The sequence below is a fragment of the Seriola lalandi genome, unplaced genomic scaffold (genome assembly GCF_002814215.2).
Source record: "Seriola lalandi dorsalis isolate HSWRI2012SDOR001 ecotype SW California unplaced genomic scaffold, Sedor1 jcf7180002054940, whole genome shotgun sequence".
NCBI classification, from domain to species: domain Eukaryota; kingdom Metazoa; phylum Chordata; class Actinopteri; order Carangiformes; family Carangidae; genus Seriola; species Seriola lalandi.
Window position 1 is genome coordinate 1,587,679 of NW_019525491.1, and position 26,958 is coordinate 1,614,636.

At 40.8% G+C, this 26,958-nt stretch overlaps 1 protein-coding gene across 1 annotated transcript in view; it reads left to right on the forward strand.

The window, feature by feature from the left end:
• The window catches only part of pcgf3 (polycomb group ring finger 3), a 57,419-nt gene extending 34,152 nt beyond the window's left edge, over positions 1–23,267 (forward strand). The window contains exons 4-10 of the mRNA XM_023393579.2: positions 1,916–2,012; positions 5,154–5,209; positions 5,551–5,658; positions 10,625–10,713; positions 15,702–15,839; positions 18,616–18,696; positions 19,937–23,267. Of these exons, the coding sequence (XP_023249347.1) occupies positions 1,916–2,012; positions 5,154–5,209; positions 5,551–5,658; positions 10,625–10,713; positions 15,702–15,839; positions 18,616–18,696; positions 19,937–19,984 (617 nt within the window). The 3' untranslated portion in view covers positions 19,985–23,267. The remainder of the gene's footprint in view (positions 1–1,915; positions 2,013–5,153; positions 5,210–5,550; positions 5,659–10,624; positions 10,714–15,701; positions 15,840–18,615; positions 18,697–19,936) is intronic.
• Positions 23,268–26,958: the final 3,691 nt, after the last annotated feature.

Below are 26,958 nucleotides of genomic sequence, written 5' to 3' on the forward strand. Positions count from 1 at the left end.
GGGGGGGGGTCACTGAGTTGAGCCTGATTACCACATCTGCAAGCACCCAAGTGCCCTTTAATGCTCACATGAGATGTGGTTAGAGGGCAGAGGCATCAAGCCAGATGCTGGTGGTTTTGACAAGTACACAGCTGATATTTAGAGGTTTTTGTTGTGAAATCATAATTGTCTGCTGCTGCAGAATAATGAAGGGGATCTGTGGAGCTTTGAGCCTGAGGGCGATCTTGCTGCTGCTGTGTTTTGAGCAGTTTAATCGAACTCGACGTGTTTATTCCTCGTGCAGCTGCGTTCGATGTTTGGGTTTGGTGAGAATAATCAAAGCAAATTGTAGCAGGGACCAATCAGTCGCTCTGTGGTTCTCCTGGAGCAGAGGGAAGGGGAAACTTTGTGTATATGTAAATTGTATTAGTTATGTTCATAGTCGCGCCATTAGGTAGTTTTTAGTTTAGAGATTTGCTACAATCACAGGAGATACAAGGTGGAAACAAGTGTTGTATGAAGAAGAGTTCTTTAAATTAGAGAACATTGATAATGCATCTCTGATGGAGAAGGTGTTTAATAAGTGTAAATATGACTGGGAAAATAAGATTTGGACTAAACCACAGTTTGTTTTTTTTAATCGATTTAAAGAAAAGAAGATCTATTTGTGCAAATATAAGAGCCGGTGTTCTGCCTCTTCTCACTGAAACAGGTCGGTACCTTGTTTGGAAGTGGAATTCGTCCCGTGTATGATTTAAGGGAAGTTGCAAACGAGTACCATTTCGTTTTTTGGGGGGGTTTTTTCCATTTACTGAAGGCAATTCCAGCTGACATTGGGCGAGGGCCGGGTACACCCTGGACATTTCACCAGTCTATCAAACGGCAGACATATAGAGACAAACAATCATCTGCGTTCACATGCAGGTTAATCGGCGAATTGCCCGTAGGTGTGAATGTGTGGACTGTGGGAGGAAGCCAGAGTACCCAGAGGAAAACACAGGCAGTCACGAGGAGAACATGCAAACTCCACCGAGTCTGCACTGGAAACCCTGACATGTCTGAGATGATGGGTATGAATGATTCACAAGGGTTAAAATAGTTGTTTGAAAAAGAGAAGTTTAAATAAGCATCTTATTTAAGGAATACGTGACAGTTCGGGAACAGAACACTGAACAGATGATGATGATGATGCTGATGTATTCATACATCTGTTTTTCTTTATCAGTGAATATCTGACCAGCCTGCAGGAACAGGTGTAGTGTTAGTGTTTGATGTGAACGTGTCTTATAATACCATGATGGCATGGTATATTCAGTTCAGTTCATTAAATTCACTCCATTCATTCAATCATCCCATGCCTTCCTGTGAGATGAACCCAGACAGTGTAATACGGCGTCTGTCCACTCGAGGGAGCTCTTCGACCGCAGGTGGGAGTGAAGACGAGTCGCTTTGATTCTCCCTCTCACTTTGAAAAAAAAAAGGGGGCTCCACTGAACAAAGACAAAGAGATTCACATCACATCAGCACTGCAGCTTCTCTGCAGTAAAAAAAAAAAAAAAAAAAGTCAGGTGGAAATGTATTTGTTGGAGAATCATGTGCAGTGAATGAGTGGTGGTTTATTTAGTACATCTTAACGTGCACACGACGGGGGTTCATAAACCATAAACTCATCGAGCGTAAACGGCTTTCGCAGGATCAGATCATTCATCACAAGTCGCTCTGTCATTGCAACTTTCTTTGTGTCTGTTTCAACATCAACCTGTATTTTTTTTTCCCAAAACAGCTGTCTGAAAACATACCTACTACTGGATTAATTTATACATGTGTAGGTTGGAGAGTAACCACATGTCCTGTGTGTGTGTCTGTCTCTCTCTCTCTCTCTCTCTCTCTCTCTCTCTCTCTCTCTCTCTCTCTCTCTCTCTCTCTCTCTCTCCAGTCTGTAGAAGTTGCCTAGTGAAGTATCTGGAGGAAAACAACACGTGCCCCACGTGTAGGATTGTTATTCATCAGAGCCATCCACTGCAGTACATCGGGTGAGTGAGGGAAGAGCTACACACACACACACACACACAGGTACAGTGAGCTGCTGTCTTTCAGTTCCACACTCTTCCATCCTCCTCTCTATCTACACTACCCTCCTCCTCTCTTGAGGTTTTTTTCTGAATCCTTCACTCACAAACATTTACTACACACACACACACACACACACACACACACACACACACACACACACACACTGACATGTCGACGGCGCTCCATCACTGTGCAGGGAGCTGCTCGCTGCCTCTGGGGGCATCAGCAGTGCACTGGCAGTAAACAATAAACTACCAAGGAGCAAAGTGCTGCTGGCCTTTTTCCATTTTATTTTTATTCTTCTGCAGAAAGAAAAGACCCTGGACCTCTTTGGCCGCTCTGCTTAGAGTGGTCGCTATTTCTGTGTGTTTATGTAAAGATTCACTGAATAAATTAGTGCTACAAATGATGCACTTATAACCCAAGCTCATTTACAATTCAGTTTCCTACATGAACTAAAAAATGTACAGTATGCATCGCAAAAAGTAGTATATACAGGTATTCAAAGCATAAGCAATAATAAAAGACTACACTGGATCACATGTTGGCAAACCATATACTGTATACTGCCCTTTTGGCCAGGTCTCTCCTGTAAAAGATAATGTATGTTCATTCACCACTAGGTTAAAGTGGCAATAGACCATTTTCCGGATATAAATAAGACCTTTATAATATTAATATATCATAGCTTAGATAAACTGAGCACAGTCGCCATAACTACTGACAGCTGGTCACCACCGGTAGTGTTGACCCATATACCTGATAGCATTATGATACTGCAGTGAACCTCAGCAAACCCAACTGCAAAATGCTTAAAAAATATGACACCAGAACTGTTTAAAATCAGCTGCAAATCCTTCCCTTCAAAATAATCGACCACTTAAAGTGAAAAATTAAAAGTGGCCTTCTCTGTGCTTTTCTTGTTGACTTGGCACACACAGACCTCATCCGCAATAGTATGCATCAGCTAATTTGAACAATGAGCTTCGTGAACTGATTCCCTCTTCAGGTTAAAGTGAGGAGGCGTTTTAGAAGTCAAGTCTTCTTATTGTTGTTGTTGGGGGGTTCACACTGCCAGACTAGATCCTGCTCCGCGTGGGGCCGTGTTGTTCTTACCCCCTGCGAGTGCTCACGCATTAATGTCCGATTAATACGACACACAGGCTTAATGTGCGCCTGCAATTTAGTCATTACCATGTTAACTGTGCTGTCTGCACACTCATTGTTTTAGCAGGAAATGCTCCATTTCAAACACATTAGCTCTTTGTGCAGCTGTTTTGTTTTTTTGTTTGTTTGTTTGTTTGTTGTTGTTTTGTTTTTTTTGCCTCACTGTGTGTAGGGAATCGGAGTTGATTGGAAACATCACAAGTGATTTGAAGGCAAAAACGCCCCAACAGATGTGAGATAATTCCCATCTGCACATCAGGAAGATTGATCAAAGTTGATGTTGGAGACTGAGCTCAAAGTCACAGTCAGACATCTTCCTCTCAGAGAATCAGCTCGACAGAACTAATCCCTCCACTCTCACTGTCAAGTGTGGCTTTCCTTGATGGTTTTAATCCATTTTATTTACACATGCTTGAAATGATTCTGACAATAAGACCATCACAGAATCAGACTGTATACTTCTGGGAAGGGAATTAGCTCATGTGGCTGTTATTTATTTTTATTTTTTTTTAAAAGATGCAAATTAGTATGAAGTTCATTTTTATTATGACCTCAAAGGGTTTTTTTTTCTTTTTTTTTTTGATGTATAGAGTAGAGACAAGGAAGCTTAGAGGGACGTGGATGAAGATCTCGAGAGGGATTTAGACTCGGTGTTATGGAAACCAGAAGATGTATTAATAGACAATCTTGCCAAAGGTGGCTGGAAGTAGTTGCAGTTTCTCTTCTGTAGTTGTATGTGAATTTTATTTTGGGACTTTTGGGACTTTATCCAGAATTTTTCCAAATTCTGGAACCAGGGTACATTTACTTTGAAAGTGATGTAATATTAAAAATCTTACAGCACTTTTTCCATTTATCAATTGCTTAGTCTAGTTGAGATTAAAATTTAAAAGGCAGAATCCAAAAACAGTGTTAAAACAATAAAGATATCAGATAAATTATGAGAACACAAGAGTTCAAAAGAGATCAGTCAGTCAAAATACTTTATACTTGTGGGCAGTTGCTGTACTTATAGAAAGCATGTGGTATTATTACAACAGTTGTATGTCTTAATTGTAATTTCTGTTAAATTATTACACAGCAGATCTCGGTGCTGCGCTCGTCTGTGAGAATGTAATGCCAGTTCCATCCAGCAGGGGTCAGTGTTTTGCTGCTTTTCGGAGCGGGCCTCCTCATCCAGGCCCTGGATACAGTGACTCTGTCACTCTCCCAGCAGACAGCAGGGGAGGAACGAGCACGTCACGTTTTTTTTTCGGAGGGCTTTTCCTCCACAGCGCTGTAACAAACTCAGTGTGTCGTGTCCGTTAGCCGGCTGCTGCGGCTGCTTGTCAAAACGCACCGTCATGGTGATGGCAGACCAGAGCCCACACTGTGCACCTGTGACACCTGCACTGCCTGACAGGGGAAAGACTATTTAACACTCTGACTGACGGAGCATATGCTGTTACTCCGGCCTCTGAGGGCTGCTGCCATTTGTCAGTTTGCTATAACACATTAGATTTTTCTCCATAAATGACGTCTTGAGAATAAAGTTTTTCACAGTTTTGGGATGCTCAGAGTTGTACTGTGTGTATCAGTGGGTCCCAGCCATCATCACAGGTTGCATACGTCACCAGTTTAACCAAAGACCATGTACATCTATTTGCAAGTAAAACGACAATAATTAGAGGAAAGTCTGAAAAAATAAGCCACAAATCTGTAGAAATTTCGTTTTCTGCACTTTTATCCTGTTGATCAAATCACGACGCCTCCGACTAATCCCGTGACCCCTGGGTGGGGTCGGACTCTCGGGTTGGGATGCAATACCAAGAGCATCACTAATATTTCAGATGTGTGATTCACATCTTTGTGTGTAAAATTCAGGTGCTGTTGTTGCCATAATGTCAAATCTCATTAACTAATAAGTTAACTAATTATTGTCTCGTTCTTTTTAGCCATGACAGAACAATGCAAGACATTGTCTACAAGCTGGTACCGGGACTTCAAGAGGGTAAGTGATCATGTATTGTCTTTCTTTATGATGCGGCCCAGAAGATATCCATCTAATAACCTTAAAACTTAAGCTCTCATTGTGCCTCGCTAATGTCCGACATCACTGTCTGCATGCGTTGACAAATTGGCTTGGCATCGCTGAATAACTCATATATTTTAATAAGATATTCTTTCCGTCATGGGTGGACCGAGACGGCCTAATGAAACAGGTTGCGGTGCACGCACACAATCACTCACACCATTGAATTTTAAAAGCCTGGTGGTGGCAGTAACCTTGAGGAAAAAGACGCTGCCCTCTCTTATTGTTTCCGTTTCTCTCTCTCTCCCCCTCTTGTGCAGCGGAGATAAAGAAGCAGAGGGAGTTTTATCAGAAGTTGGGGATGGAGGTGCCTGGAGACATAAAAGGAGAGCTGTGCAACATGAAGACTCATCTAGATCAGCGCAACGGTACGAACCCACCGCACGTTGTTCTTTCCTCGCATTACTGTTGTGAAAAAAGACAAACCCAACAGTGATTGCAGTGAATATTTTAAACTGTAACACAACCAGACTTTCATCTCTTGAGCGGTGACATCTTCCAGCTGGTGGCGGGAGTCAGCGGTTGGTTCTGTCTGGTTGAATATGCAAATTGTTTTAGCGCCTGCTGAGTCTTGGTTTACCAGCTGACCGACCAGGTTGTCCCTCGTTCAACACGACCTTAAGGTGGCACCAACAGACATGCAGGGCCTCAGCGTGCCAAAAGGTCTTGTTTACCTTTTATTATCAGGTATGAGTTACTTGTTGGAAGACTTACAAACGGCAGGAGAGGTCAACGAAGAAACAAACAAACAAAAAAACACAAACTGTTGGCGGCCCCACAAATGAATGCACCATCGGGATGGTGCCAGATTCACACACTAATAGAAGCTGCCTCAGCTACAAGACATTGTAGTGTTTTATGTAAACTCACCCTAGATCTATGTTATTTGTTTGTTTTTTTTAAGGTTATGTTTTTCATTTAGTGGAGCTCATTGAAGCTGGATTTACACTTGACATGAGGAATTATGAACAAGTTTTTATAGTTTTATAATTCAGCAGCATTTTTTTTTTTTACCAGTTGATAGCACCCACTGCAACAGATGTATCATCCTTTAATTGTATTCACTCCCACAGCAGCTGAATTTCATTCTTTGATTCACTGTGATGCAGAGCTGCGATGGCAGTGAAGTGCAGTTTTGTTAAATTTGTGTTACTGAACAGGAGACGATTACTGAGCCTTTTAAACGGACTGTTGTTGTGTTTAGACTCAACAGTCTCCACCAGCATCAGACACTTGTAGGAGGAAACACAGGCAGCTCAAGCTGACCAATCGGATCACGTGGTATCTCTGTTCACACACATGCAGCTACATGTTTGAGGAGGTAAACAGCAGCTATGACACAGCCTGACATAGCTACAGAAATTATTCATATAATCTTAACCCCTTAACACACAACTATAAATCAGATTAATCCTCTGGAGTAAGCAGAGTCTTTAAACTTCTCAGAGTTTTGTTTTGATTCATACAGAGGCTATCAACCAGAGACTGGTGCATGTGGTTTTACAGTAGGGATGGGGGCACTTGCACCAAACTTGAGCCATAAACTACTGAACAATTTCCAAAAGACAGCACAACAATGTAAAAACACTGAACTGCTAACATTGTTTTCCAGACAAACTTCAGCTCAGCACCGTGACTGTCTCACTCCTCTCATAGTCCTGTACTAAGAACGAAGCCCCCAAAACCCGTAATGAGTAACATTAGAAGCACGGCCGTGAGTAACAGTGGAAGCCATTAAGCAGTAGCGATGAAGGCAATTTAGCTGTCCAGAATGAGTCCCTGGCCCTGCTTGTTTTGCACGACGGATTTTCCAAACCAGTTCGCTTCCGAGGGCTGGGCTGGTGTAAATGTGTGCCCAGAGGGCTGTCATGCTGGCAGGCCTAATCGCTCGCTTAATCCCCCCCCTCTCTGATTTTGGTAATTAAGGCTCAAATGGAAGTGGAAGTGCTCTCCGGCTTCCTGTGCCTCTTCGCTTGAAGTCAGGTTTAGCTACAGCACACACAGACATACACTTAAAGGATCATTTGCACAGATACCAACAGAAATAGAATTGAGATTATAGATTGTGTGTTGAAACGCATACAAATGTCTCCAGCCTTGGATAGTGACAAGAATATTTTTTTGACTTTTTTTTTAAATGAGAAGATTTGAAGAAAATCAAATGTGGTTGCTTGTCATTTGGAGGCTCACTGACCAGGACCTCAGTGAAGTGGAAAGTCCTCCATTCCACCTCAGAGCAGGTCTAAAGGTTGACCTCCACCTCTCAGCTCCATGCACCGGAGGCTAACGGACATGCTAGGCTGAAGGTGCCATAGTACCATCATCTGTCAGTACCTACAGTATGAATAAAGGATAGGAATTCAGTAGGAATACATGTATATTATCATGGCGCTTCCAGTGGCACAGTCCAGCTGTCCACCATTGATTGCTATGTTCTAAACTAGGACTGAGCAGTTAATTGAAATATTACCATAATCACAATATGGCCTGGTGCAACATCCAATTCACAGGAGCTACAATTTTTTTTGATGAAGGTAAAATGTGTCACAACAGACCATAAGTGAAGCATTGTGGGCTAAAATCATATTCTCCAGATGTAAGGGAACGCACGTGTTTGGTACAAACCCCGGCAAAAATCATATCTTTTTTATATCTATATTTATTATTATATTTTTTTATATTTTTTTTTCAGTGAAAGTGAAATTCAAAAATGACCACTCCCACTTTAATTGTGACTCATTTCACAATCACAATATGACTTTTTTTTTTGACAACACTTGTGCTTCCAAGTCTCCGTTCCTCCCTCACAGCTCCAAAGCTCTTTCAGAAAGTGTACACTGAGGGAAACGTTGTGAAGTGGTGATTGTTTGGAACACACTGAATTTTTGGATCAAAGAAAATAATGCTCCAGGAGTAGTTTGAAAAGTTTCTATAGACATTTTAATTTGTATTGTTTTGCCATTATTTGATGTCGCCATTAGAATCCATTTGCAAAAGAGCGAACTGCAAACTTTTAACAGCCGCCTTCAAAGCTCATTGTTGGATAGAGAATATATACACATGTATACACTCTCTCAACCAGTAATAGCACTGTGACATTAAGGGATAACATGACACATACTGTAAATCTAAGCTCCATTCTCTTTGCTTTTAACTGCACACTCTGAGTTTCCTCGTAAGCAGCATTTGACACCTTCAGAAGAAAAAGCTGGTTTCCAGCAGCAGACTCATTTTCTCTAAATTACCTGGTTTCCTGAGCACTTAATGCATGAAAATGGAGGGACAGGGGGCCGTGATGAGTCTGCTGAGTGCACTTTCCTCTTTCATGACAATATAAACTCCCACACACAAACACACGAACGACTGCTTTACTCCATCTCATTCCCAAAGTAGCCTCATTTGAAAATGTTATTGTACATGCCTTTGTGATTTGATTGTATGTGAGAGGTCCCATCAATCATAAACGCGTCAGCCTGTGCATTGTTCTCCTCCCATGCTAGATTGTTCAACTGAGTGAAACAAAAAGAAAACAGGCTGCTCAGTTTTTTTTTTTAAGTCCCCAGACCCAAGCAATCATCCCATTACCTGACGCCAACACCTCAAACACAAACCGGGTCGTCATGTCTGTTGAGAGTCAGCTGAGATACTCAGGGGTTGTTTGAAGGTGAGACACAACAATAAGATCAAGCCCCCCTCTTGATAAGCAATCAGCGAGGCCGACTCTGGAGACAATCACCGCAGAGACACCAGAGCAAGCTCAGACCTTTCCCGGTAATACCCTGTGGAATTGGTGACAGTTAGCCCAAATGGAAAACGGTCACAGAGAGGTGAACATAATCCCATCTACAGTCTGAGCAGTAAACTGTCCACACAGCACGTTATTACCCACTGAATCCAGCAAGAATAGACTGGCTTTCTTTGTTTGTAAAGGTTACAGAAAAAGCAATATCTGTCTGTGCAGCAGTTTTGTCACAGCGCCGCAATTTTGACTTTGATAACTAAGTTTCATATCCAAAAAATTCAATACTACAATATCACAGCCAACAGGGAAATCCATAAAGAAATCCATAAAGAAATATAAACCACCACCTGTTCTGGACAACTTGGTAGCACCTGTTTCACGTGGGATTTTAAAAGTTGTTTAGTTGTCTGTCCACTGAGTTTATGGGCACGCAAGAAACCAGGAAGTCTCTATGGAGTGTGTCTGCAGTGAAACAGCATGACTGTGGAAACTCAAATACTTGGACTTGTTTGTTTGTTTCAGTTACAGATGAACTTTAGATCTTAGTGTAGGGCTGAAATGAGTAATCAGTTAAGAGGCTGGATATAAACCAGACTGGATGCAGGCAGGGATTCTAGGATACTACTAGCGATGTCTGCGTGTCTGATATTTGAAACACTTCAAGGGAAGGAGTTTAAGATGCAGTTCAACAAACCCCCAAGTTAGTTCTCTAGAGGGGATAATTAAAGGTCATTTAAGATTGCGAAGCACATTTAGTAAAGTCTTTTCTTGCAAATTATCTGCAGCCCATTATGGCAAATTTTAAAAATCTTTCTTTAAGCCTTTTACATAAACTGTAAATACAGTTGACCCAAGGTGATCTGTATCATTGAGACTTCTCTTGTATCATTCAGCTCTGTGATATATTATTGAACAGTACCTTACCTTTCTCTTCCACTGCTCTGAACACATGTGACTGCTGCTCTCTCTAAAACCTGCCTCCATATCTTCCTCCATTTTCCTGAGAAAGGCACAAATAACAAAACCAGATGAACTGAATTAAAGGCAGAGCTGACGCTGGCCCTAATGTAGGCTCATCAGAATGGAGAATGAATGAGGGTTTGTTCTTGATAAGAAGTTGCTGTGTATTAGAGACGTGCCCTGACAGCAGATAAGTCATTTAAAGGATGCTTTGACACCCTTGGGCATGTAATTGCCTTATAAATGGACCTCTGCAGGAGGCGTGTTTCTGTTCCAACAGACACAGGCTGTCTAAACACTGCAGACACAAACACGCCTGTTTCCCTGGTGTCGGACTAGTCTTGATTTCAACGCGGCCACCATCGATGTCAGTCAGAGCTCAAGTCTCTTCATTTCAGTTAATGAGTATGATGGGAAAAACATGCTGATCGAGTTCTGGATTGACTACAACATAAACAAAAACATAGCGATGCAGCTGGAAACCATGTGTCCGAGGACTAAACGCAAACACTAAAGAAATGTCTGTGACGAGCGTTTGCTTGAAGCGTATATACTCATGCTTTGATCTGTTGCTCTGCTCCAACATGGCCGCTCAACACTTCTCCTCTTTTTGTTTTTTTTTTCCTCAACAGGCGATGCGAAATCAGAGGACACGGCCAATAAGGAGGCAGGAGAGGAGAAACCAGAAGAGGACAACGACTATCACCGTAGCGACGAGCAGGTAAGACTCCAGCAAATTGGGGTTCTCCTCTCATCTTAAAGTGACAGCCTCTCTTTTACTTAGTTAAAGGGAAGGTTATACTCTCGCATAGCACTAGTTGTTTCTCACCAGAGTTGTGGGGATCACATGACTTAACTTAAGCCAGACTTAAGTCACTCATTTGAGGACTTGAGACTTGCTTGACCAACACTGGTAAAAGTCTCGACTTGACTTTGAGTTAGTATTCGTGATTTGAGACTTGACTTCGACTTGAGACGTGACTCGAATGGACTTGACTTTTTTATTATTATTATTATTATTATTATTATTAATAAATATTTGCATTTTCTAGATATGGAGAAGTTACATTTAGTTTTTGAAACATGTTGATTTCTAGTGCGACAAAACCTGAAAACCTATCCCTTTAGGAATAAACTAGTTTTAAGGAAATTTCAGAGGCAGTGCAATTAGTTTTTCTTTTTTTTTAAAAAAAGATTAGAAGAAGCAAATTAGATAAAATAATTACAGGTTACAAAACGGTCTGTCAGGAACAAAAGCACAAAGGAATAAAAATAATGTTGGTGATAATTGTTGGGACAATTACCTTAAAAGCCTGCATTTTAATTATTGCCTTTTATAAAAGTGGCGGCCCCCATGTGATTCACCAGGCTGTTTTACAATTACTGTGCTCTTTTGTCTTTGGGTTTGTGGCTGTTTGATTTGTATAGATCTATTTAGTGACCGATTCCACTGCGCCACACCGCCGCCATGCACTGAATGCATTTAAAATGGAAATGGGCTTTTCTTGATTTCATTTGTATTCTGGCACGTTCCCCATCCCTGCAAAATGATATTAATAATGCAGAGAGAGCGGAGGGATTGTTGTTCAGGAGAGACGGTATCAGGAACACAAGGCGCTTTCCTTTAATGTTACACAGAAAATCGCCTTTGTTCTATTTTAGCTGTGGTTTTCGAAATAAAGGAAGCCGACAGGCAGGTTTTTAAGAACAGGCCAGTCGTCTCCAAAACCAGCAGCTCTGCTCTGCCATGTCGGAGGAGGCAGGCTGCCCCGATGAGGGTGAAGATCTTGCCCTTTTGAAATTTCAGCAGCGGTGCAGAATGCGCTCAGAATAGCTAATAGGGCAGTTTGTGTGAGCTGAATAAAGCCATGTCAAATATCATGGGGGGGGGGGCAGTGAGAGAGCTGAGGAATACAAGATAAGATTTATTTGCGACTGCAGAGGTCCCACATTCACTGTTAACTTCTCTAACTAATGCTGCAGGTTATTTTCTTTGTTTGGAAGAAGCTATAAGAAATTCTCTGGTAACAAGAAACCATACAGCAGATTTTGACTTATTGTTTATACCCCGGAGAATTGTGGTCCAAAAGTCTGTGACTGGGATTTTCAGACCCCGCTGTATCTCTCCCTCTATTGTATCGGGTCATGTTAATCTGTTGGGGGATACCGCATTGTTGAAAATCATTTAGCATGACTGATTGATGAGGATATTCAATTGTTTTCAACAATTTTTGCATTAATGTGGTGGAGTACATCATTTGACAGGTATTTATTTTTATTATTTCTGAATTGGTTTTACAGAAGAATTACTATATCTAAATATATATCAATATAGTGACGTAAAATTACATATGTCCTTATGGAGGATTTGAGTAGATTCAAAAGCCTTTATTTGTCCTTGAAGGGAAATTTGCAGACATGTAGCGGAACACAGTCACAACAAGTACAATTCAGGAAATTGACATAAAGAAAAAAACCTAATTTGTTCACATTATGATACATATTATTAATATTTGCAGTATTATCATATTAGTAAGTGCAAAAATGAGCTGTAAATGTTATGATGATATTGATATGATAATGATATTAGAGCTGTATACACAGTATGCATACCAAATTATTTGGAAATTATAATATTAGTGCTCAATGTATAATGCAGTGTAATGCAAAATGAGCGGTATGCATTATGATAATAAAGATAATGATGATGAGAATGATATTAGTGCAGAAAGAATTATAATGCAGTTCACACAGTGTACATAAAGATGGGTGGCAGTCGCATGGTAATTTGATGAACATTGATAGCAGCATCAGTCCAAGCCATGTGCAAGTCAGTGTGTGTGTTTGATCCATATCGCCCACGACTGCTAACAGGTTACTTTATGTATACAACTTTGTTTTTGTCAGATAACACAAACTTTCATTCCACTGTGGAACAGTAAAGTGAAGACGGATACTTGTAAAGATCCTTCGAAGCCTGTTTCTTTTCCCCAGAATGTAGCAAACAGCTACATGTTGTTTAGCAGATGATGCCATAATTACAGACAAGCTGTTAGAAAAAGCAGAGAGTGGTGAAGGGAGAAGATGAGAAAATGCAAAATGAGGTAGTGCCTCTCAAGAGGTTTATAGTCGTATGATAAATATGAGCAAAAGTGAAGAGAAATAAGTCAAAGCGTAGTAAAAAAAACAATTCCATAGGAGTGATACCAGCAGCTGCAAGAATAAACACGAGGGACAAAAATTGTCCCAGAAAGCCGACTGCCCCCCCCACCAAGCCGTCTTGGTGTCACTGAAGATGTAGAAGCCACTCGGATGTAAGAACCAGGCAGACCAACCGCCACGCATGGCCGATTTCCAGAACACGTCCCCGCTGTCTTCTGGACGACCTTTCAGAAGATGACCTTGGGGTGTGAAGCGGTGCCAGAGAGAGCTAATGAAAGCAATGACGCACCAAAACAAAAAAAACTGCAAAAAGAATAACAACAAAAGCAACAATTAATCAGACGAACCTGCATTATTACCAAAGCATGAAGCAGTGTTTGAGATGAGGTATGAAGTGTGGGGATATTGTCACCTTCAGGCTCTCGTTGAACAGATTGTATAAATGTAAGAAACTACAGCTGGTTTGGGTTTAAAGAGTCTTACTTTGTAGAAATTGGAGAATGCAGCTTTGCTTTAAATTATTAATCAAGCTTTGGATGCTCAAAGCTTCATTTATCAGCGACTTCCAAACTCAACACTCACAGACAGATGAAGCCAGACTTGCACACAGAACTACACAAAGTCTTCAGCAAAACAATACGGATAGAAAGACTCAGTAATGAGTGTTTTCTCTGCGTGGCATGAAAAAGGCATGTATGATATTTTCTTCATGCCTCAGTGTTGCATCAGTCACACCTGTGTGTGTGTGTGTGTGTGTGTGTGTGTGTGTGTGTGTGTGTGTGTGTGTGTCTGTGTGTCTGTGTGTGTCTGTGTGTCTGTGTGTCTGTGTGTGTGTGTGTGTAGCAGCACTCTTTGGCTCCTTTAAGACGTTGTTGTTAATGTAATGTAATGTAATGAAACTGCCTCGCAGACTGCCGTCGAGCAGCTGCAGAGTCCAGATCACCACCAAGGCTTTTATTTCACATTATGATCCTCCCTCACAGCCAAGAGCTACTGGAAAGCAGATATAGTACAGTGTTGATCTGAGAACGGAGATGATTTCCAAGTTTAAGCAGAAAGCGGAGCAATGTTAACTCTTCCTGTCTCCAAAGAGAGAGATAAAAGAGAAGACAGGAGGACACCCACAAATGAAGAAATGCAAAGCTCCTGTCCTCCTCTCCTGTGCTTTGGTATGTGGGGGTAGAGGCTCAGTGGCAGTAATGCATTCTGACTCCTGCAGCCGTCGACTTACAAACCCACCTACCGTGTCACCTCAGGGGAAAAAACAAGTGCACGGGCCAATGGCGGCGACACTCAGTCGCAGGAAAGAAGCCAATAAGCCAAAGACAAACAGACAATACTGGTTGAGTGAGATGTGCTGTGGAAGCAGAGGTGGAAATCAGCACCAGTGTCAGTCTGAATTAACCAGACATCATAACACTGGTCTTCTATAATCCTGAAGACTATTTTCATGATAAATAAGGGAAATGAGAAACTCTGGTCATTTTTCCACAGTAAACTAACAGTGTTTGAGATGTTTTGAATACAGTGTGTAGTGGGCATCTCTGCTGTTTAACTGCCAGCTCAGAAACCGGTTTCTAAAACAGCAGCACTACTCCAGCTTCAGCTAAACATCTACAGCCAAGCTAGAAGTTGAAAAACTAATATTATTGAATAGATGAAAATGAAGAGACAAGCTAATCGTGGCTCCTCAGATACTGGGGCATAAAAAAGGCCAAATTTGCTCGAAGGCAAAATTCAGAAAACGCTTGTTATTAATGACACTGGTGGCCATTAAAAGAACTGTAGTCAGCATCCTGTTGCTCGTGCTCGTGCGCAATCATGTTCATAGATAAGGTAACAAAGGTTACACTGTTATTATAATTTGACTATAAACTATATTGGCTCTCCAGCTAGCAGCCCCCAGGTAGCAGGATATGTGAGGCTATAATTTAATTAATATATAATTAACGTTACTGAATGTTGAGAAACAACAACGTTAGACTGCAGATAATGGTCATAAAATCAAGTAACAGACGTTCTGTTTTGTGCTGGAGAGTTAGGGTTAGGGACTCTAAGCTAACAGCTGCAGCTATTACTCCTTTGGGAAGTCTTTAATTGCCTCTGCCAAGGAAGTTGTGTCTTCACCTTTGTATGTTTGTCTGTTCATTTGTCAGCAAGACACTAAAAGTACTGAAGTGACTTGTACCAAACGTGGTGGGGTATTTTCCTGGTCCACTTTCTTTAATTTTGTGAGAGAGGGCATTTTTTTTTTGTTTTATGACAAATAAATCATTTATGTTAGCAAACTACTTTATCTTTCCTTTTCTTTTTCTATTATAAGCTATTTATTTCTATTATGAGCTAGACAGACGTGTAGGTTGTTTGGCCTTGGCGGAGGTATGCATTGTTCTGAGTGCCATTGTAATTTCTAATAAACTGTGTTTTGTGTTTGACAGTTGATGTTTTGTGCTGATGTTTTCATGTCTGTGAGAGCTGCTGACATCTCATGTGTTTGACACAGGAGGATGTTCACCTTCTGCTCTGTGTTTGTGTTTCCTCCGACAGGTCAGCATCTGCTTGGAGTGCAACAGCAGCAAGCTTCGAGGTCTGAAGCGCAAGTGGATCCGCTGTTCAGCACAAGCCACAGTCCTCCACCTCAAGAAGTTCATCGCCAAAAAGCTTAACCTGACATCATTTAATGAGGTACAGATAATAACACGCTCCAGCAGCCCGGAAAGCAGTGTGCTGAGAGGAAACCACTGCTAGATCTGTCACATGCTAAATGTAGTTTTTAGTAACGGTATAAAAAATTAGAAACTACAAAGATTACAGGATGATAGAAGAAATTCATTTGCAGTTTGAAACTTGACATCAGTCCTCACAAAAGGATAAGAAATATGCAACATATGGAAGTGTGGAAATAATAGACAATCAGCTCATAAATGGTTCTTAAAGGATCTCGACTTGGTGGTTGGACAAGATGAAAGTGACCCGAGTTAAAAAAGTGTTTCAGCCCAACAGCATTTTGTGACAAAATAATTCCCGTGCTTAACAAATAATGTAGATACAATCATCCGTGCTTATTAAAGACAAACAAAAACTGCATGTTTTTTTGTTTTCCCAAAATGGATTTGTAGCAAGTTTGGAACAAATCTCTTAATTCTTGGCATTTGTTTTAACTTGTTTGAAGCACCAGCTGGGCGGTGTGGGCCATGAGTATCAGAAAGTTTAGTTAATCAGAAGATATTACATAAAGGTCAGTTAGTATACTTTCTGCACTGACTCATACAAGGGCCTTTTGTGTTTGTTACATTTGGCAGGAAACGAGCCCTTTTGATATCTAGATGTGGTAATTTTTCTATTTATTGTCTTCACCGCCCCGTTCGGAGCAACAGGGGGGAGGGTGGGCGATAATTTGACAGATGGATTTTTTTCAGGATGCCGTGAATAATCATCACAGTCGCCTTCTTGCCTTCTATTTTTCTATTTTCTGTGTGACTTTTTTTTTTTTTTTTCTTTACTGGCTGTCACGGAGATGAGTGGGTAGGCTCCATCATATCGTCGGCCTCCATAGCACAACTTTGGCGAGGCGGCCGCTCTCTCCGCCAGCCATTGTTGTGCTATCTATCGACTATCAAAAGTTGTTGTTCGAACCTATTCTGCGCCGAGCTTTACAACAAGTCGCTTTGTGAAAGAACAGCGCGCCATTTACTCATTCCTCGTGTTTGTAAACCCACCGTTATGGTCCTGTCACCCATCTAAATGTCTGTGCAGGAACTGAAAGCGTGAATAAATGAATGAGTGAATGGAAGAAACGCCAACTGAGCAAACCGACCTCTTTAAAAAGAGCTCTACTTAATCTTCCAAAGTGAGTGTAGATGTTAAATCAAGTGTAGGAGTTGTCTTATGTGAAGCTCTAAAAGATTCTCACATTTTAAAGCAGCGGTTCCCAAACCTTTTTGGCTTGTGATCATTTTTAACAAAGCAAAACCTTCTCACAACCCCCTTGTCACTGTAATGTGCAAAGCATCCATCCGTTTTCCTCCGCTTATCCGAGGTCGGGTCACGGTGGCAGCAAACTAAGCAGGGTATTCCCTCTCCCCGTCAACGTCCTCCAGCTCCTCCTAGACGATCCCAAGGCGTTCACAGGCCAGATGGGATATGTAATCCCCCTCCAGAGACTTCTGGGACTACCCCGGGGTCTCCTCCCAGTTAGACGTGCCCGGAAAACCTCCAAAAGGAAAGCACCCAGACCTGGCTTAAGTAGAAGAAGAACTTTATCAACCCGTAAAGAATCTTGATCCTTCAGTTTATGTGAAAAATTCAACATTATTACACTTGGAGAAACATGGTTGTCATTACGCAGCTCAGATACACGATGTTCTCTTCTTTAATTTGTTCATTATGATAGTTTGAACTTTCCTGGAACTCTTTAATATTTCACAAAACATTGAGAAGTTAGAAAAAAATAATTTTGTTTAAGAAAGTTTTTTTTCTTCCTTGTTAATGACCTTGCAATCCCTCAGATTTACCTATGAGTCTTCATTTGGTCCTGAACCTCAGTTTGGGAACTGCAGTTTTAGAGAATACCTTCATCTCTTTCCAAATACAAGATAGTGTACAATAAATCCCTCTATAGTAAATAGGACAGCAACTAACGATTACTTTTATTATGGGTTGATCTGCCTTTCAGCTATCAAATGTTTAATGGTCTATAAAATACCAGAAAATTGTGAAAAACGTCTGCACAGTTTCCCAAAGCCCAAGTTCACATCTTCAAATTGCTTGCTTTGTGGAAATCTAAAGACCGTCACTTTTCTATCATCGAAGAAAAACGGTGAATATTCACATTAGGGAAGCTACATCAAGCTGGCTGGCTGGTGTTCTTCCAGAGGTAGCCAGCAGGTGGCGCTGTGGCAGTGTTTGTCTCAAACCTTCTCTCTCTCTCTCTCTCTCTCTCTCTCTCTCTCTCTCTCTCTCTCTCTCTCTCTCTCTCTCTCTCTCTGCTTCCCTCTCTGTCTCACTGTATTGATTGGCAGATGCAGATGCGAGGCACTGCTCAGCAGAATATCAATGTTGACTTCACAGGAGAGGTAGATTTTTGGCGTGCCTGCCTCATGCTCACTATTGAATTTCTGTGTTCTCCTAAAAAGCCCCACTGCTGCACAGATGCCAGGGCCCACCTCATGTCAAAATGAGCTTCCCCCAGCTTCCTGTCCAAGAAATAGTGATGTTATAATTCAAGCTGAAAAATGAGAGCAAGGGGGGGGGGGTAATTGGTGGAAGTTCTGCATCACACCACTCGGATGCAGTCTGGAAACCTGGCTATAAGTGGCCTTAAACCAGTGTTAGTCATCGTGTGTCATGTTGTTTACTTCTTCTGAGGGAAATGGAGACTCGTTTCTCTGCTGTGAGGAAGTTCAAACCGTCCCTGGTTAGGAATTGTTCAATAATTTGCTCTTTTGATGTCTTTTCACAGCTGGACATTTTATGCAATGAGGAAATCTTGGGGAAGGACCACACTTTGAAATTTGTTGTTGTGACAAGATGGAGATTTAAGGTAACGCATGCTCCAGAAAGATAAATGTTGTGGTTTAATGTTGTGACAGTTTTGACTGATTCACAAGTATTAATGAACAAAATGTTTCTTATCCAACCTTAAAGTAAAAAAGCAAGACTGAGAGCTGTACAGTTGTGTTTTAAGGCTTTGTTTCCATTAATATTTCACCAAGTTAAGCCTGCTGTTTAATTGAACTGCATCATTTGGAAGGCATCCTCACCAACTGACTATCTACTAAGCCCCGCCCCCTTTGGTTACCGTTGCTATGCTTCTCAAATTTTACATTCTAGAACCTCAAGTGTGCAGTTTACAAGGTCAACGGTGTCAAATTTCACACAAGGAATTAATTCATGGTAACTGTTGAAACTATTGCAGCTTTGATTTCAGACGAGCAAATTCTTCATTTAGGCAACTATGGTGTATTTTATCAGCTGTGGCTAGCTAGCTAGCTAGCTAATTAGTGCTAGGTTAATTATCTGTGAGTTGGTTGAAAACAATCTCTGGGGACAGTTTCACAAAGATACTTCAGACTAGTCTGGGGTGTTGGCTCGGTTTTAGACACTTGAGCAAAAATAAATATGGACGTATTTTAAGCCTAAAAAGTTGGCCACATTAGAGCTGTGTTTCCATGGTAACAATCACTGAGACCTGCTGACCAGTGGCACCAAACTACAGAAAAAAACAAGTAAATGTGGCTCATAATTTATTTGTTAACAGTATGGTGGAGAGAGTCATGAAAAGGAAGAGACGAAGAGTCGTTAAGAGACCGCCATAACCTGTTGAAAATATACAGCAGTGAGAACATCGCCAGAAAGAAACTGACCCGAGCCTGACCATGAGTTAGCAGAAGTACTGAGCCCTGCCACATTAAGGAGCCACAGTATGAAAGTAAAGTTGTAATTTACACAGAACTTAAAGCAAATAAGTCCTACTTGAGGTAATCAAGAAGTAGACGGCTGTGTGCAGATGGGTTTAGACGTCTGTCTGAAGTCTGTTGTGAAACCGGCACCTGGTTTACTTTTTAATGTTTCCAGCTGACTCATCATGAAATGAGAAACCAGCACAAGGGTCTTGATCTTACCAGAGCTCCATTCAACATGTGCAGAAATCCAAGGCTTGACAGGCATGCCATGCTTAGGTACCAATGATAAGCTAATTGCTGTTTCAGCAAACAGTCTGTTTAAGGGTTTGATAAAAACTGCTCATACACTGAGGTTGTGTCTTTGTTTTTTCCTTCCAGAAATCCCCCCTCCTGCTCCATTACAGACCCAAGATGGATCTGCTGTAGCTAAAAACGGACAACGGTTGTTTCTTTCTTTTTATTTTTTGAATTTTGGCCCAGTGGCTGCAGACTGTGCCGAAACTTTTTTTATTTATGCAAAGACGATCAATCAACCAACAACACCAAGCAAACGCCCGACGCTAAAAGTCAGCATAAGCCAGCAAATCGGGATCTAACGGGGGCGGGGACGAGTACAACACAAAACTGGCAACCTCCAGCACAGACACTGCAACACTGGTGTGTTTTTAGGAACTAAAACAACCATTTTTTTTGTCCGCTACATCCTAGATATGTGAACAAAACAAAAAAAAAAATGAAAAAGAAAAAAAAAAACAAATGGAGAGAAAGCATATATTTATACTTTTGTACAGAAGAGACACATGGAACCAAGACACTACTGGTGCTCTGTTTACACGCAAACAAGATGTCGGGGATCACGTGACCGTCTTTTTGAGCTCCGTGCAGAATTCATTCTCCTGAGACAATGACTGAGAGGAGGATGTTTTTTATATAAAAAAAAAAGGTGTTTTTTTTTTTTTTCTTCTCTTTTTTCTTTTCACAATACACTCGACACATCTTGGGAGCACAGAAAGTTTATGGAAAAGGTAAAGGTTATATAACAGGCATCAATTTTAAGCTGTTTATCAAGTAAATTGTCTCTGAATCTTTTTTTTTTTTTTTTTTCCATTTCCATTTTGTTGGCTTTGTCTAATTTGCTATTGGGTTATTGATGATTGTTAATTGTGAATAGGCTAAAATTTTTTGTGTAGTAATTTATGTTCTATATACCAATATTGTACATAAAATGTCATTACAGAGAGAGAGAGATTGAAGAGAGTAAGAGAGACTTTAGACTGTTAAAAAAAGAAAAGAAAAAAAACAAAACAGAGAGGATCCCAGAAGTGCTATCTATATGTCCGGAGGTGATAAATTAGGATTTTTAAAGACAGACTCACTATCAGTATCAAAATATATAAATGCATCTTTATGTTGTCTGAGAAAGACACAAAACAAATATATCAGATCCTTTGCCAGTTTGTGCGTATGTGGGGTCTAAGTATGTTACATTGCTCTCATAGCATTACAGCAGATAAGAAAGCTTCAAACTACCCCCCCACCCCCTCCCCATGCTCCTCATCTCACCTGCCTTCTATAGAGTACAGTCTGTTCTTTTTTTATCATTATCAACAAATTCTATCTTACCAAACACTCATGTCCATAAATGCCTGCAAGATATAAAAATGCAATATTTGTGCAGAGAGCTAGTTCTTTTTCTATAGATTTGAATCTGTCGACTTTTCACTCCAATGCAGTCCTCGGTATCCGTCCATGTTTGTGCAGTCTCTCAGCAGCGCCGGGCAGGCAAATGCTGATACACCCACATGTTTACAGCTTTGTAGTTTGAGCTGTTAGCAGATGTTGTTGGCACCCTGCGCCCCGCACACCATGCATTTCCCCTATGCTACGTTTGTTAAAAAAGAAATTACTGCAAACCTCTCCCACAGCTGCAAAAGTAATGACTTTTGTAAATGTAAAAACACAAACACACACACCCATCTGATCAGCCTCAGTAGAACATGTCAGCCGGTTTGATTAAGATGAGTGCCGATTACTGATGTCACAAAGTTGCGTCTCTTGGGTGTGTTTCAGTTACTTCTCACTGCCAGTCGGAGTTGCAAATGTTCAAAAGTTGTGTTCAAGAAAAAACAATGTAAGAACATTTCAGAAAATTATGTGAAAATAGGTTTTTTTTTCTTCTCACAAAAATCAGTATAAAACTTGGAATCTTTTTGCAGAATAGCCAGTGTTCAATACTGTTGACTTCGCAAGACACAGATTTATGAGTCTTTTTAAGAAACAAACTAGCAAATTCAGGTTTCGCACAGGGACTGAGGTTTTTTGAACATTTTGATAATGAAATTCTGAATAAAATGACTAGTGTTTGGTCATTTTGGTGCTTATAAATGTGCGTTTCTAAATCTTGAGGAGGACTGTTCCTCAGGAGCGTGCTGTTCTTTGACTGTGTGACACAGCAAACCAATGTTCTGTCAGACATGAGTAACAAAAAGGTCTTAACTCACAAAGCAAACTGCAAAACTGTCTTCAACCACAACTGGATCCTTAAACGCCATGTCAGACCTCAAGTAGTATTACCTCACTGACCTGTGTGGTCAGTAATTACATGATAATTATTTACCCTTTGCATTGTATCTGCCCACAACAAGCTGTTCTGTCTGTATGTGCACATGCAGGGTTCCTATGCATCCACAGGTTCGAATAGTCTGAAAAATATTGGAATTCTAAAATTGGATAACAAAACAAAAAACTGATGATACACGTACATTTGTTGGAAATTTCTCTTATCAGTCCCTGTGTCGTTCTATTTGCAGTCTTGTATAGTGAATATAGTCATGTCATCCACCGTTGTACCACAGCGATCAGTGTTCGAATCCTCAGTCTTGAGAATTTGGGATGTGAAAATGGAGAAATGTTTAGGAACCCTGCAGCATAAGGACCTATGACTTGTGTATAAAATCAGCATTTTTATAGCCTACAGGTCTGAACCAAACCAGCTCTACCAAAACCCCTCATATCATCTCTGCATGTTTCACTTCTGATGGGAACCTTTTATGTTTCAAGGCCCTTAATCCAGTTACTGATGGAAAGTGTTCATTGTTTTTGGTTTTTGATGCCATTTTGTACCTAAAATCATACAAAGTATTGGTTTAAAAAAAAAAAAGAAAGAAGTGAAGTTCCAGTTCGGTTTTGAGCGATGCCGGTGTACCTGGTGTACCTGCTTGCAGCTCTAGGTGAAAATCTGATTGTAGAAATATAATTTGCAGAACAAGCATTCAACAAAAGTCAGAAATTGGTGAAATGTTTAACTTCAATTTAAAAAATATGACCCTTTAAAAAAAATTATATAAAACCAAAAACAGTGAGCCCTACATGTTTGGTCAGGTCATAGAAGAGTTGTTGTGTCAGTACTTGGTGAAAATCCCTGCAAACATACTGTAATTACTCTGTACTATCATGTCTTTGTAAGAGCAGACTTGGTGTTTTGAAGGCTTACACACAGTTCATTTCATAGAAACAAGGCCAGTGTCAAGTTAATTTCCTCCAGTTGTCAGACATTATGAGGTCCATGTTAAACAGAAAGACTCTGGACTCACTCAGCTGGCATTTTAATGTTATTTTGTCATTGAGATCGTTGACATCTTCATCTTGTCTAAGTGGCGTCACTTCCTGTAAACATTCAGTCTGTTTCTGATAAAATCTCTTAAATGTACTTCAGCTTTTTCCTCGGGTGATTAAGCTGTAAAACACCCATCAAGGTGCTACTGTAATGAGGACTACAAACACAAATATCATCAACACATACACACACTCTGTGTTATGCTGAACACAGCATAGACTGCTTTGTACTGTGTAAAAGGACTGGCATCGAAACAAAGGTTTCATCTGTGCATCTTTATTCCCCTTTTGTTTCACATGGTTCCGTTCACACTGCACCACTGTCCAGGTTCACGTCAGATATTTTTCTCTTCACCACGTTGATCATTGGTACGAAGTCTGAACCAAATTTAAACAGAAACTGAATTTACCTGTGAAAACTGTTGAGACAGAAACAACAATGGAAAGAAGAACAAACAGCTTGTTGGTACAAAACAATGAAGCTCAGGTGCAAAAGTTCAAAGACTCAAACTAAGAGAAAAACTAAGAAAGTCACAAACTGAGTGAAAAAAAAGAGGTCGGCTGCAAAAACTCAAAAGGTATTTTACTTTTTTTATCGTGTTAGAGACAAAACAGGAGCAAACGAGAAAAATGTGCACAAGATTTCAGCTCTGTGGAGTCGATGATGAGCTGCAGCTTTTCTGTTAGCACTAAATGAAAGGAAATCATACTCGTCTTTAGTTAGCAGTTAACATCTACTTTAGTTTTTTTCTGTTACATCACAGTAAACACACAAAATATTTGAGACAGTTTGAATTTCAACACAAAGCAGCTGCAGTGTGAACAAAACCTTTCACTGTAGTTTTTTAGTATTGTTTCAATAACCCTGTGATGTGTGTGATGGAAGAGGGGGGAACCTGATGGAGAGGGTGGGGTTGTCTTTTTCTGGAGGGAGGGTGGCGGGGGGAGGGGCTTTGCCACAGTGACGTCATCAGTGGTCTCCGTCTCTGGTGCTTTCCATGGTGCTAACAACAACAACTTGTTTCTAACTCGAGACTTCTGCAAGAGAGATTCAGAAAAGCACTGTGCTGCAAAGTTCTGTCGCCTTTTTATTAATTTTTTTATGTCCCTGAGTCATTGGGTGTCTTCTCTTGTCAGAGCCGCCTCGCTGTGCAGATAAAGAAGGTGCTTTTTTTATTTTTATTTCTTTTTTCTCCCATCGGCTTTGGTTTACCCACTTGCCTGGGCTTGCTCTGGAGAGCAAACAGAGGGAGTTTTAAATAAGTCATAGACTGTGACAGGTCTAATGCTGTGAAAAAGAAAACTGGTGAGAAATGTAATTTCCTGCCACAAAGAGAAACTCTCACTTATTATAGGCTTCTCCTGTGAGATGTTTGTGCCTCTCTGAGTCAGATTGAGACTTGCTTCAATCTGTAACAGCTAATTGGCCCCTGGAAGTCTAAAACATCCAGATCCATAAAATCAGAAAACAGCTGATTCTTTTTTTAATATTTCTAAAGTTCTCTTGAGCTCTTCTGAGATTTGACCTTCTTACCACCAACGGGTGAATGTTGTCGGTTCCATCTTCCGCCTCCCGTGCACCAGAATGGATCGATGTTCACGCTTTATAGAAGAAAGAAAAGAAAAAAATCAGCACCAACATTGAGACATCAGCGCCGCCACGCTTGACAGCCAAGCTAAGAGGCTTACAGGAGGCTCCACTCTGCCTGGCTGCAGATATGGGGGCCGGTATCGGGCCCCGCGAGGCCAGGATCCGTCAAGAGCTTCACCTCTTGGTGCTGCTCACCTTCTTCTGCTTTGACCTTGAACACCTGTCAGGTCTGTTTGTTATCTCCGTGCGGGATCCGTGTGAAGCTCCCAAGGGTGAGCCCACGTGAAATTTCCATTGGAGGCGGTGTCACGGCTTCACGTGGACTGTCAGTACCAGCAGATTGTGGTTTACCACCGTGATGTGAAAGACGAGTAAACAATTCACTCGGGGGGCCGCTTTGTGCACACACTCTGAGACATCTCAGGAGCCCGCTCTCTGAAGGCAGCAGCATTCATTTGGAGTTTGTTGGCAGCAGAATCGCTCCTGGCAACTTAACATGGCTCCAGTGTGTTTACTCTGCTGTAATAAGTGTCCGCTCTGAGAGTGTGATCGCTTTCCTTTGTTGCCCAGCTCGCTGTCTCCTTCATTTCCGAGTTCTGTGTTGAAGCTCAGTAATCTCACAGACGGGTTGTGTGCGTGTGTGTGTGTGTGTGTGTGTGTGTGTGTGTGCGTGCATGTGAGACCTTGAGGGTCACTCTGACGGCTGCGTGGACTAAAACACACTCCCAAAAAAATTAAATATATAGATTGTTTGGCCAGGTTGGTGCTGCTGCTGCTCGGCACGTACCACGCTCAAGTGCACTGAATCGTCGCGTCGCCATTGGTGGTGCAGTTTGAAGAGAGAATGACTTGACATTTTTGTACAAGTTCATAACGATTCCCATGTAAATCGGGAAATTGGACATTACAGCTCCCCGAACCTCACAGTGGCATGTCCCCATGAGCCATAGCAGATGTCATCAATAAATCTGTCCAGTTTTGTATGATTGTTATTTATTTATGCTGATTAAGTGGCTTCTGCAGTAGTTTCTTGGATAATTACATTTTTGAAGAGATTTGCTCCCTTTTCCTCTCTTTTTTTTTCTTTTTTTTTTGTGAAACCTATACTGGACTCATGCATAAAATGGCTTAAATTATGAATTTGCAATTCAATTCAATTCCCTTTTCTTTTTTTTTTTTCTTTTTTGTATTCTTAGTGTGTTAATGTCTACGCAATGCTCTGTCTATGTATAACAAAACACATAGTTGTGTTTTATTTTTTAGGTCAAGCGCAAAAAAACAACAAAAAAACTACAAAAAACCTAACTGTGTGAATCTGGCAATGTGGTTATTGTATTTGCAAGGAAAATGTGCAATATACGGTTCTCAGATGGTTCCAGGTTTCAGCGTAGAACTCCAATGTTTAATTTTTGTACTGTTTTTCTTTTTTCCAGTCAGTTCCTCAGGTCACTAAATGCCTTCTGGTCCTGAGGGTGACCAGGAAATCTCAGAACATACACTAATGCACCCGAAATACAAAACGACTGGATTTTACTTTAGTCTTGTCTCTCTCTCTTTTCTTTCCTCCCCCTCCTTTTGTTTTTCTTTTTTTGTGACAATTTTCTCTGACTTTGTTTTTTTTTATTTTCAGGTTAACACAGGCACTTATTCAGGTGTCTTTTTCCTTGCCTCATTTTGTATTATTGTTATTTATTGCACATGTAATGAACTGGTTTCCATTGCCACATTTAATTCAAGGAGTTTTGGGTCTAGAATGGGGCTGGAATTTCTTACATACAAAAACTACAGAAGCTTTTGTCAAAACTTAAGTGTGTATTTCATCAATAAATGCCTTTAAAAGTGATTGTGATCATGCACTGAGTCATTTGTTTCTCCTGAAGGTAGAATATATACGTATCGCAATTTCCTTTTACCATCAGCAAGTGAAAGGTCTTGAGTTTTTGTGCATCACTTCCTTTTTGCCAGTGCAAGCATCTGATTCTTTTTCTTTTTTGATTTCATTTCTGTCATTTGGAGTTTTGACCTATGGCTGCAATGCAAGGACAAAAAAAAAAGAAAAAAGCTGTGTATAGTCAAAAGGACCGTTTGTCACTAACGACTGCCTTACAGAAGTGTGGCAGATGTTTAATGTCAGGCAGTCAGTAGCTCGGCCCTCAGGTTTCCATCTGCTCACTCCGCAGCTGCAGATACATTC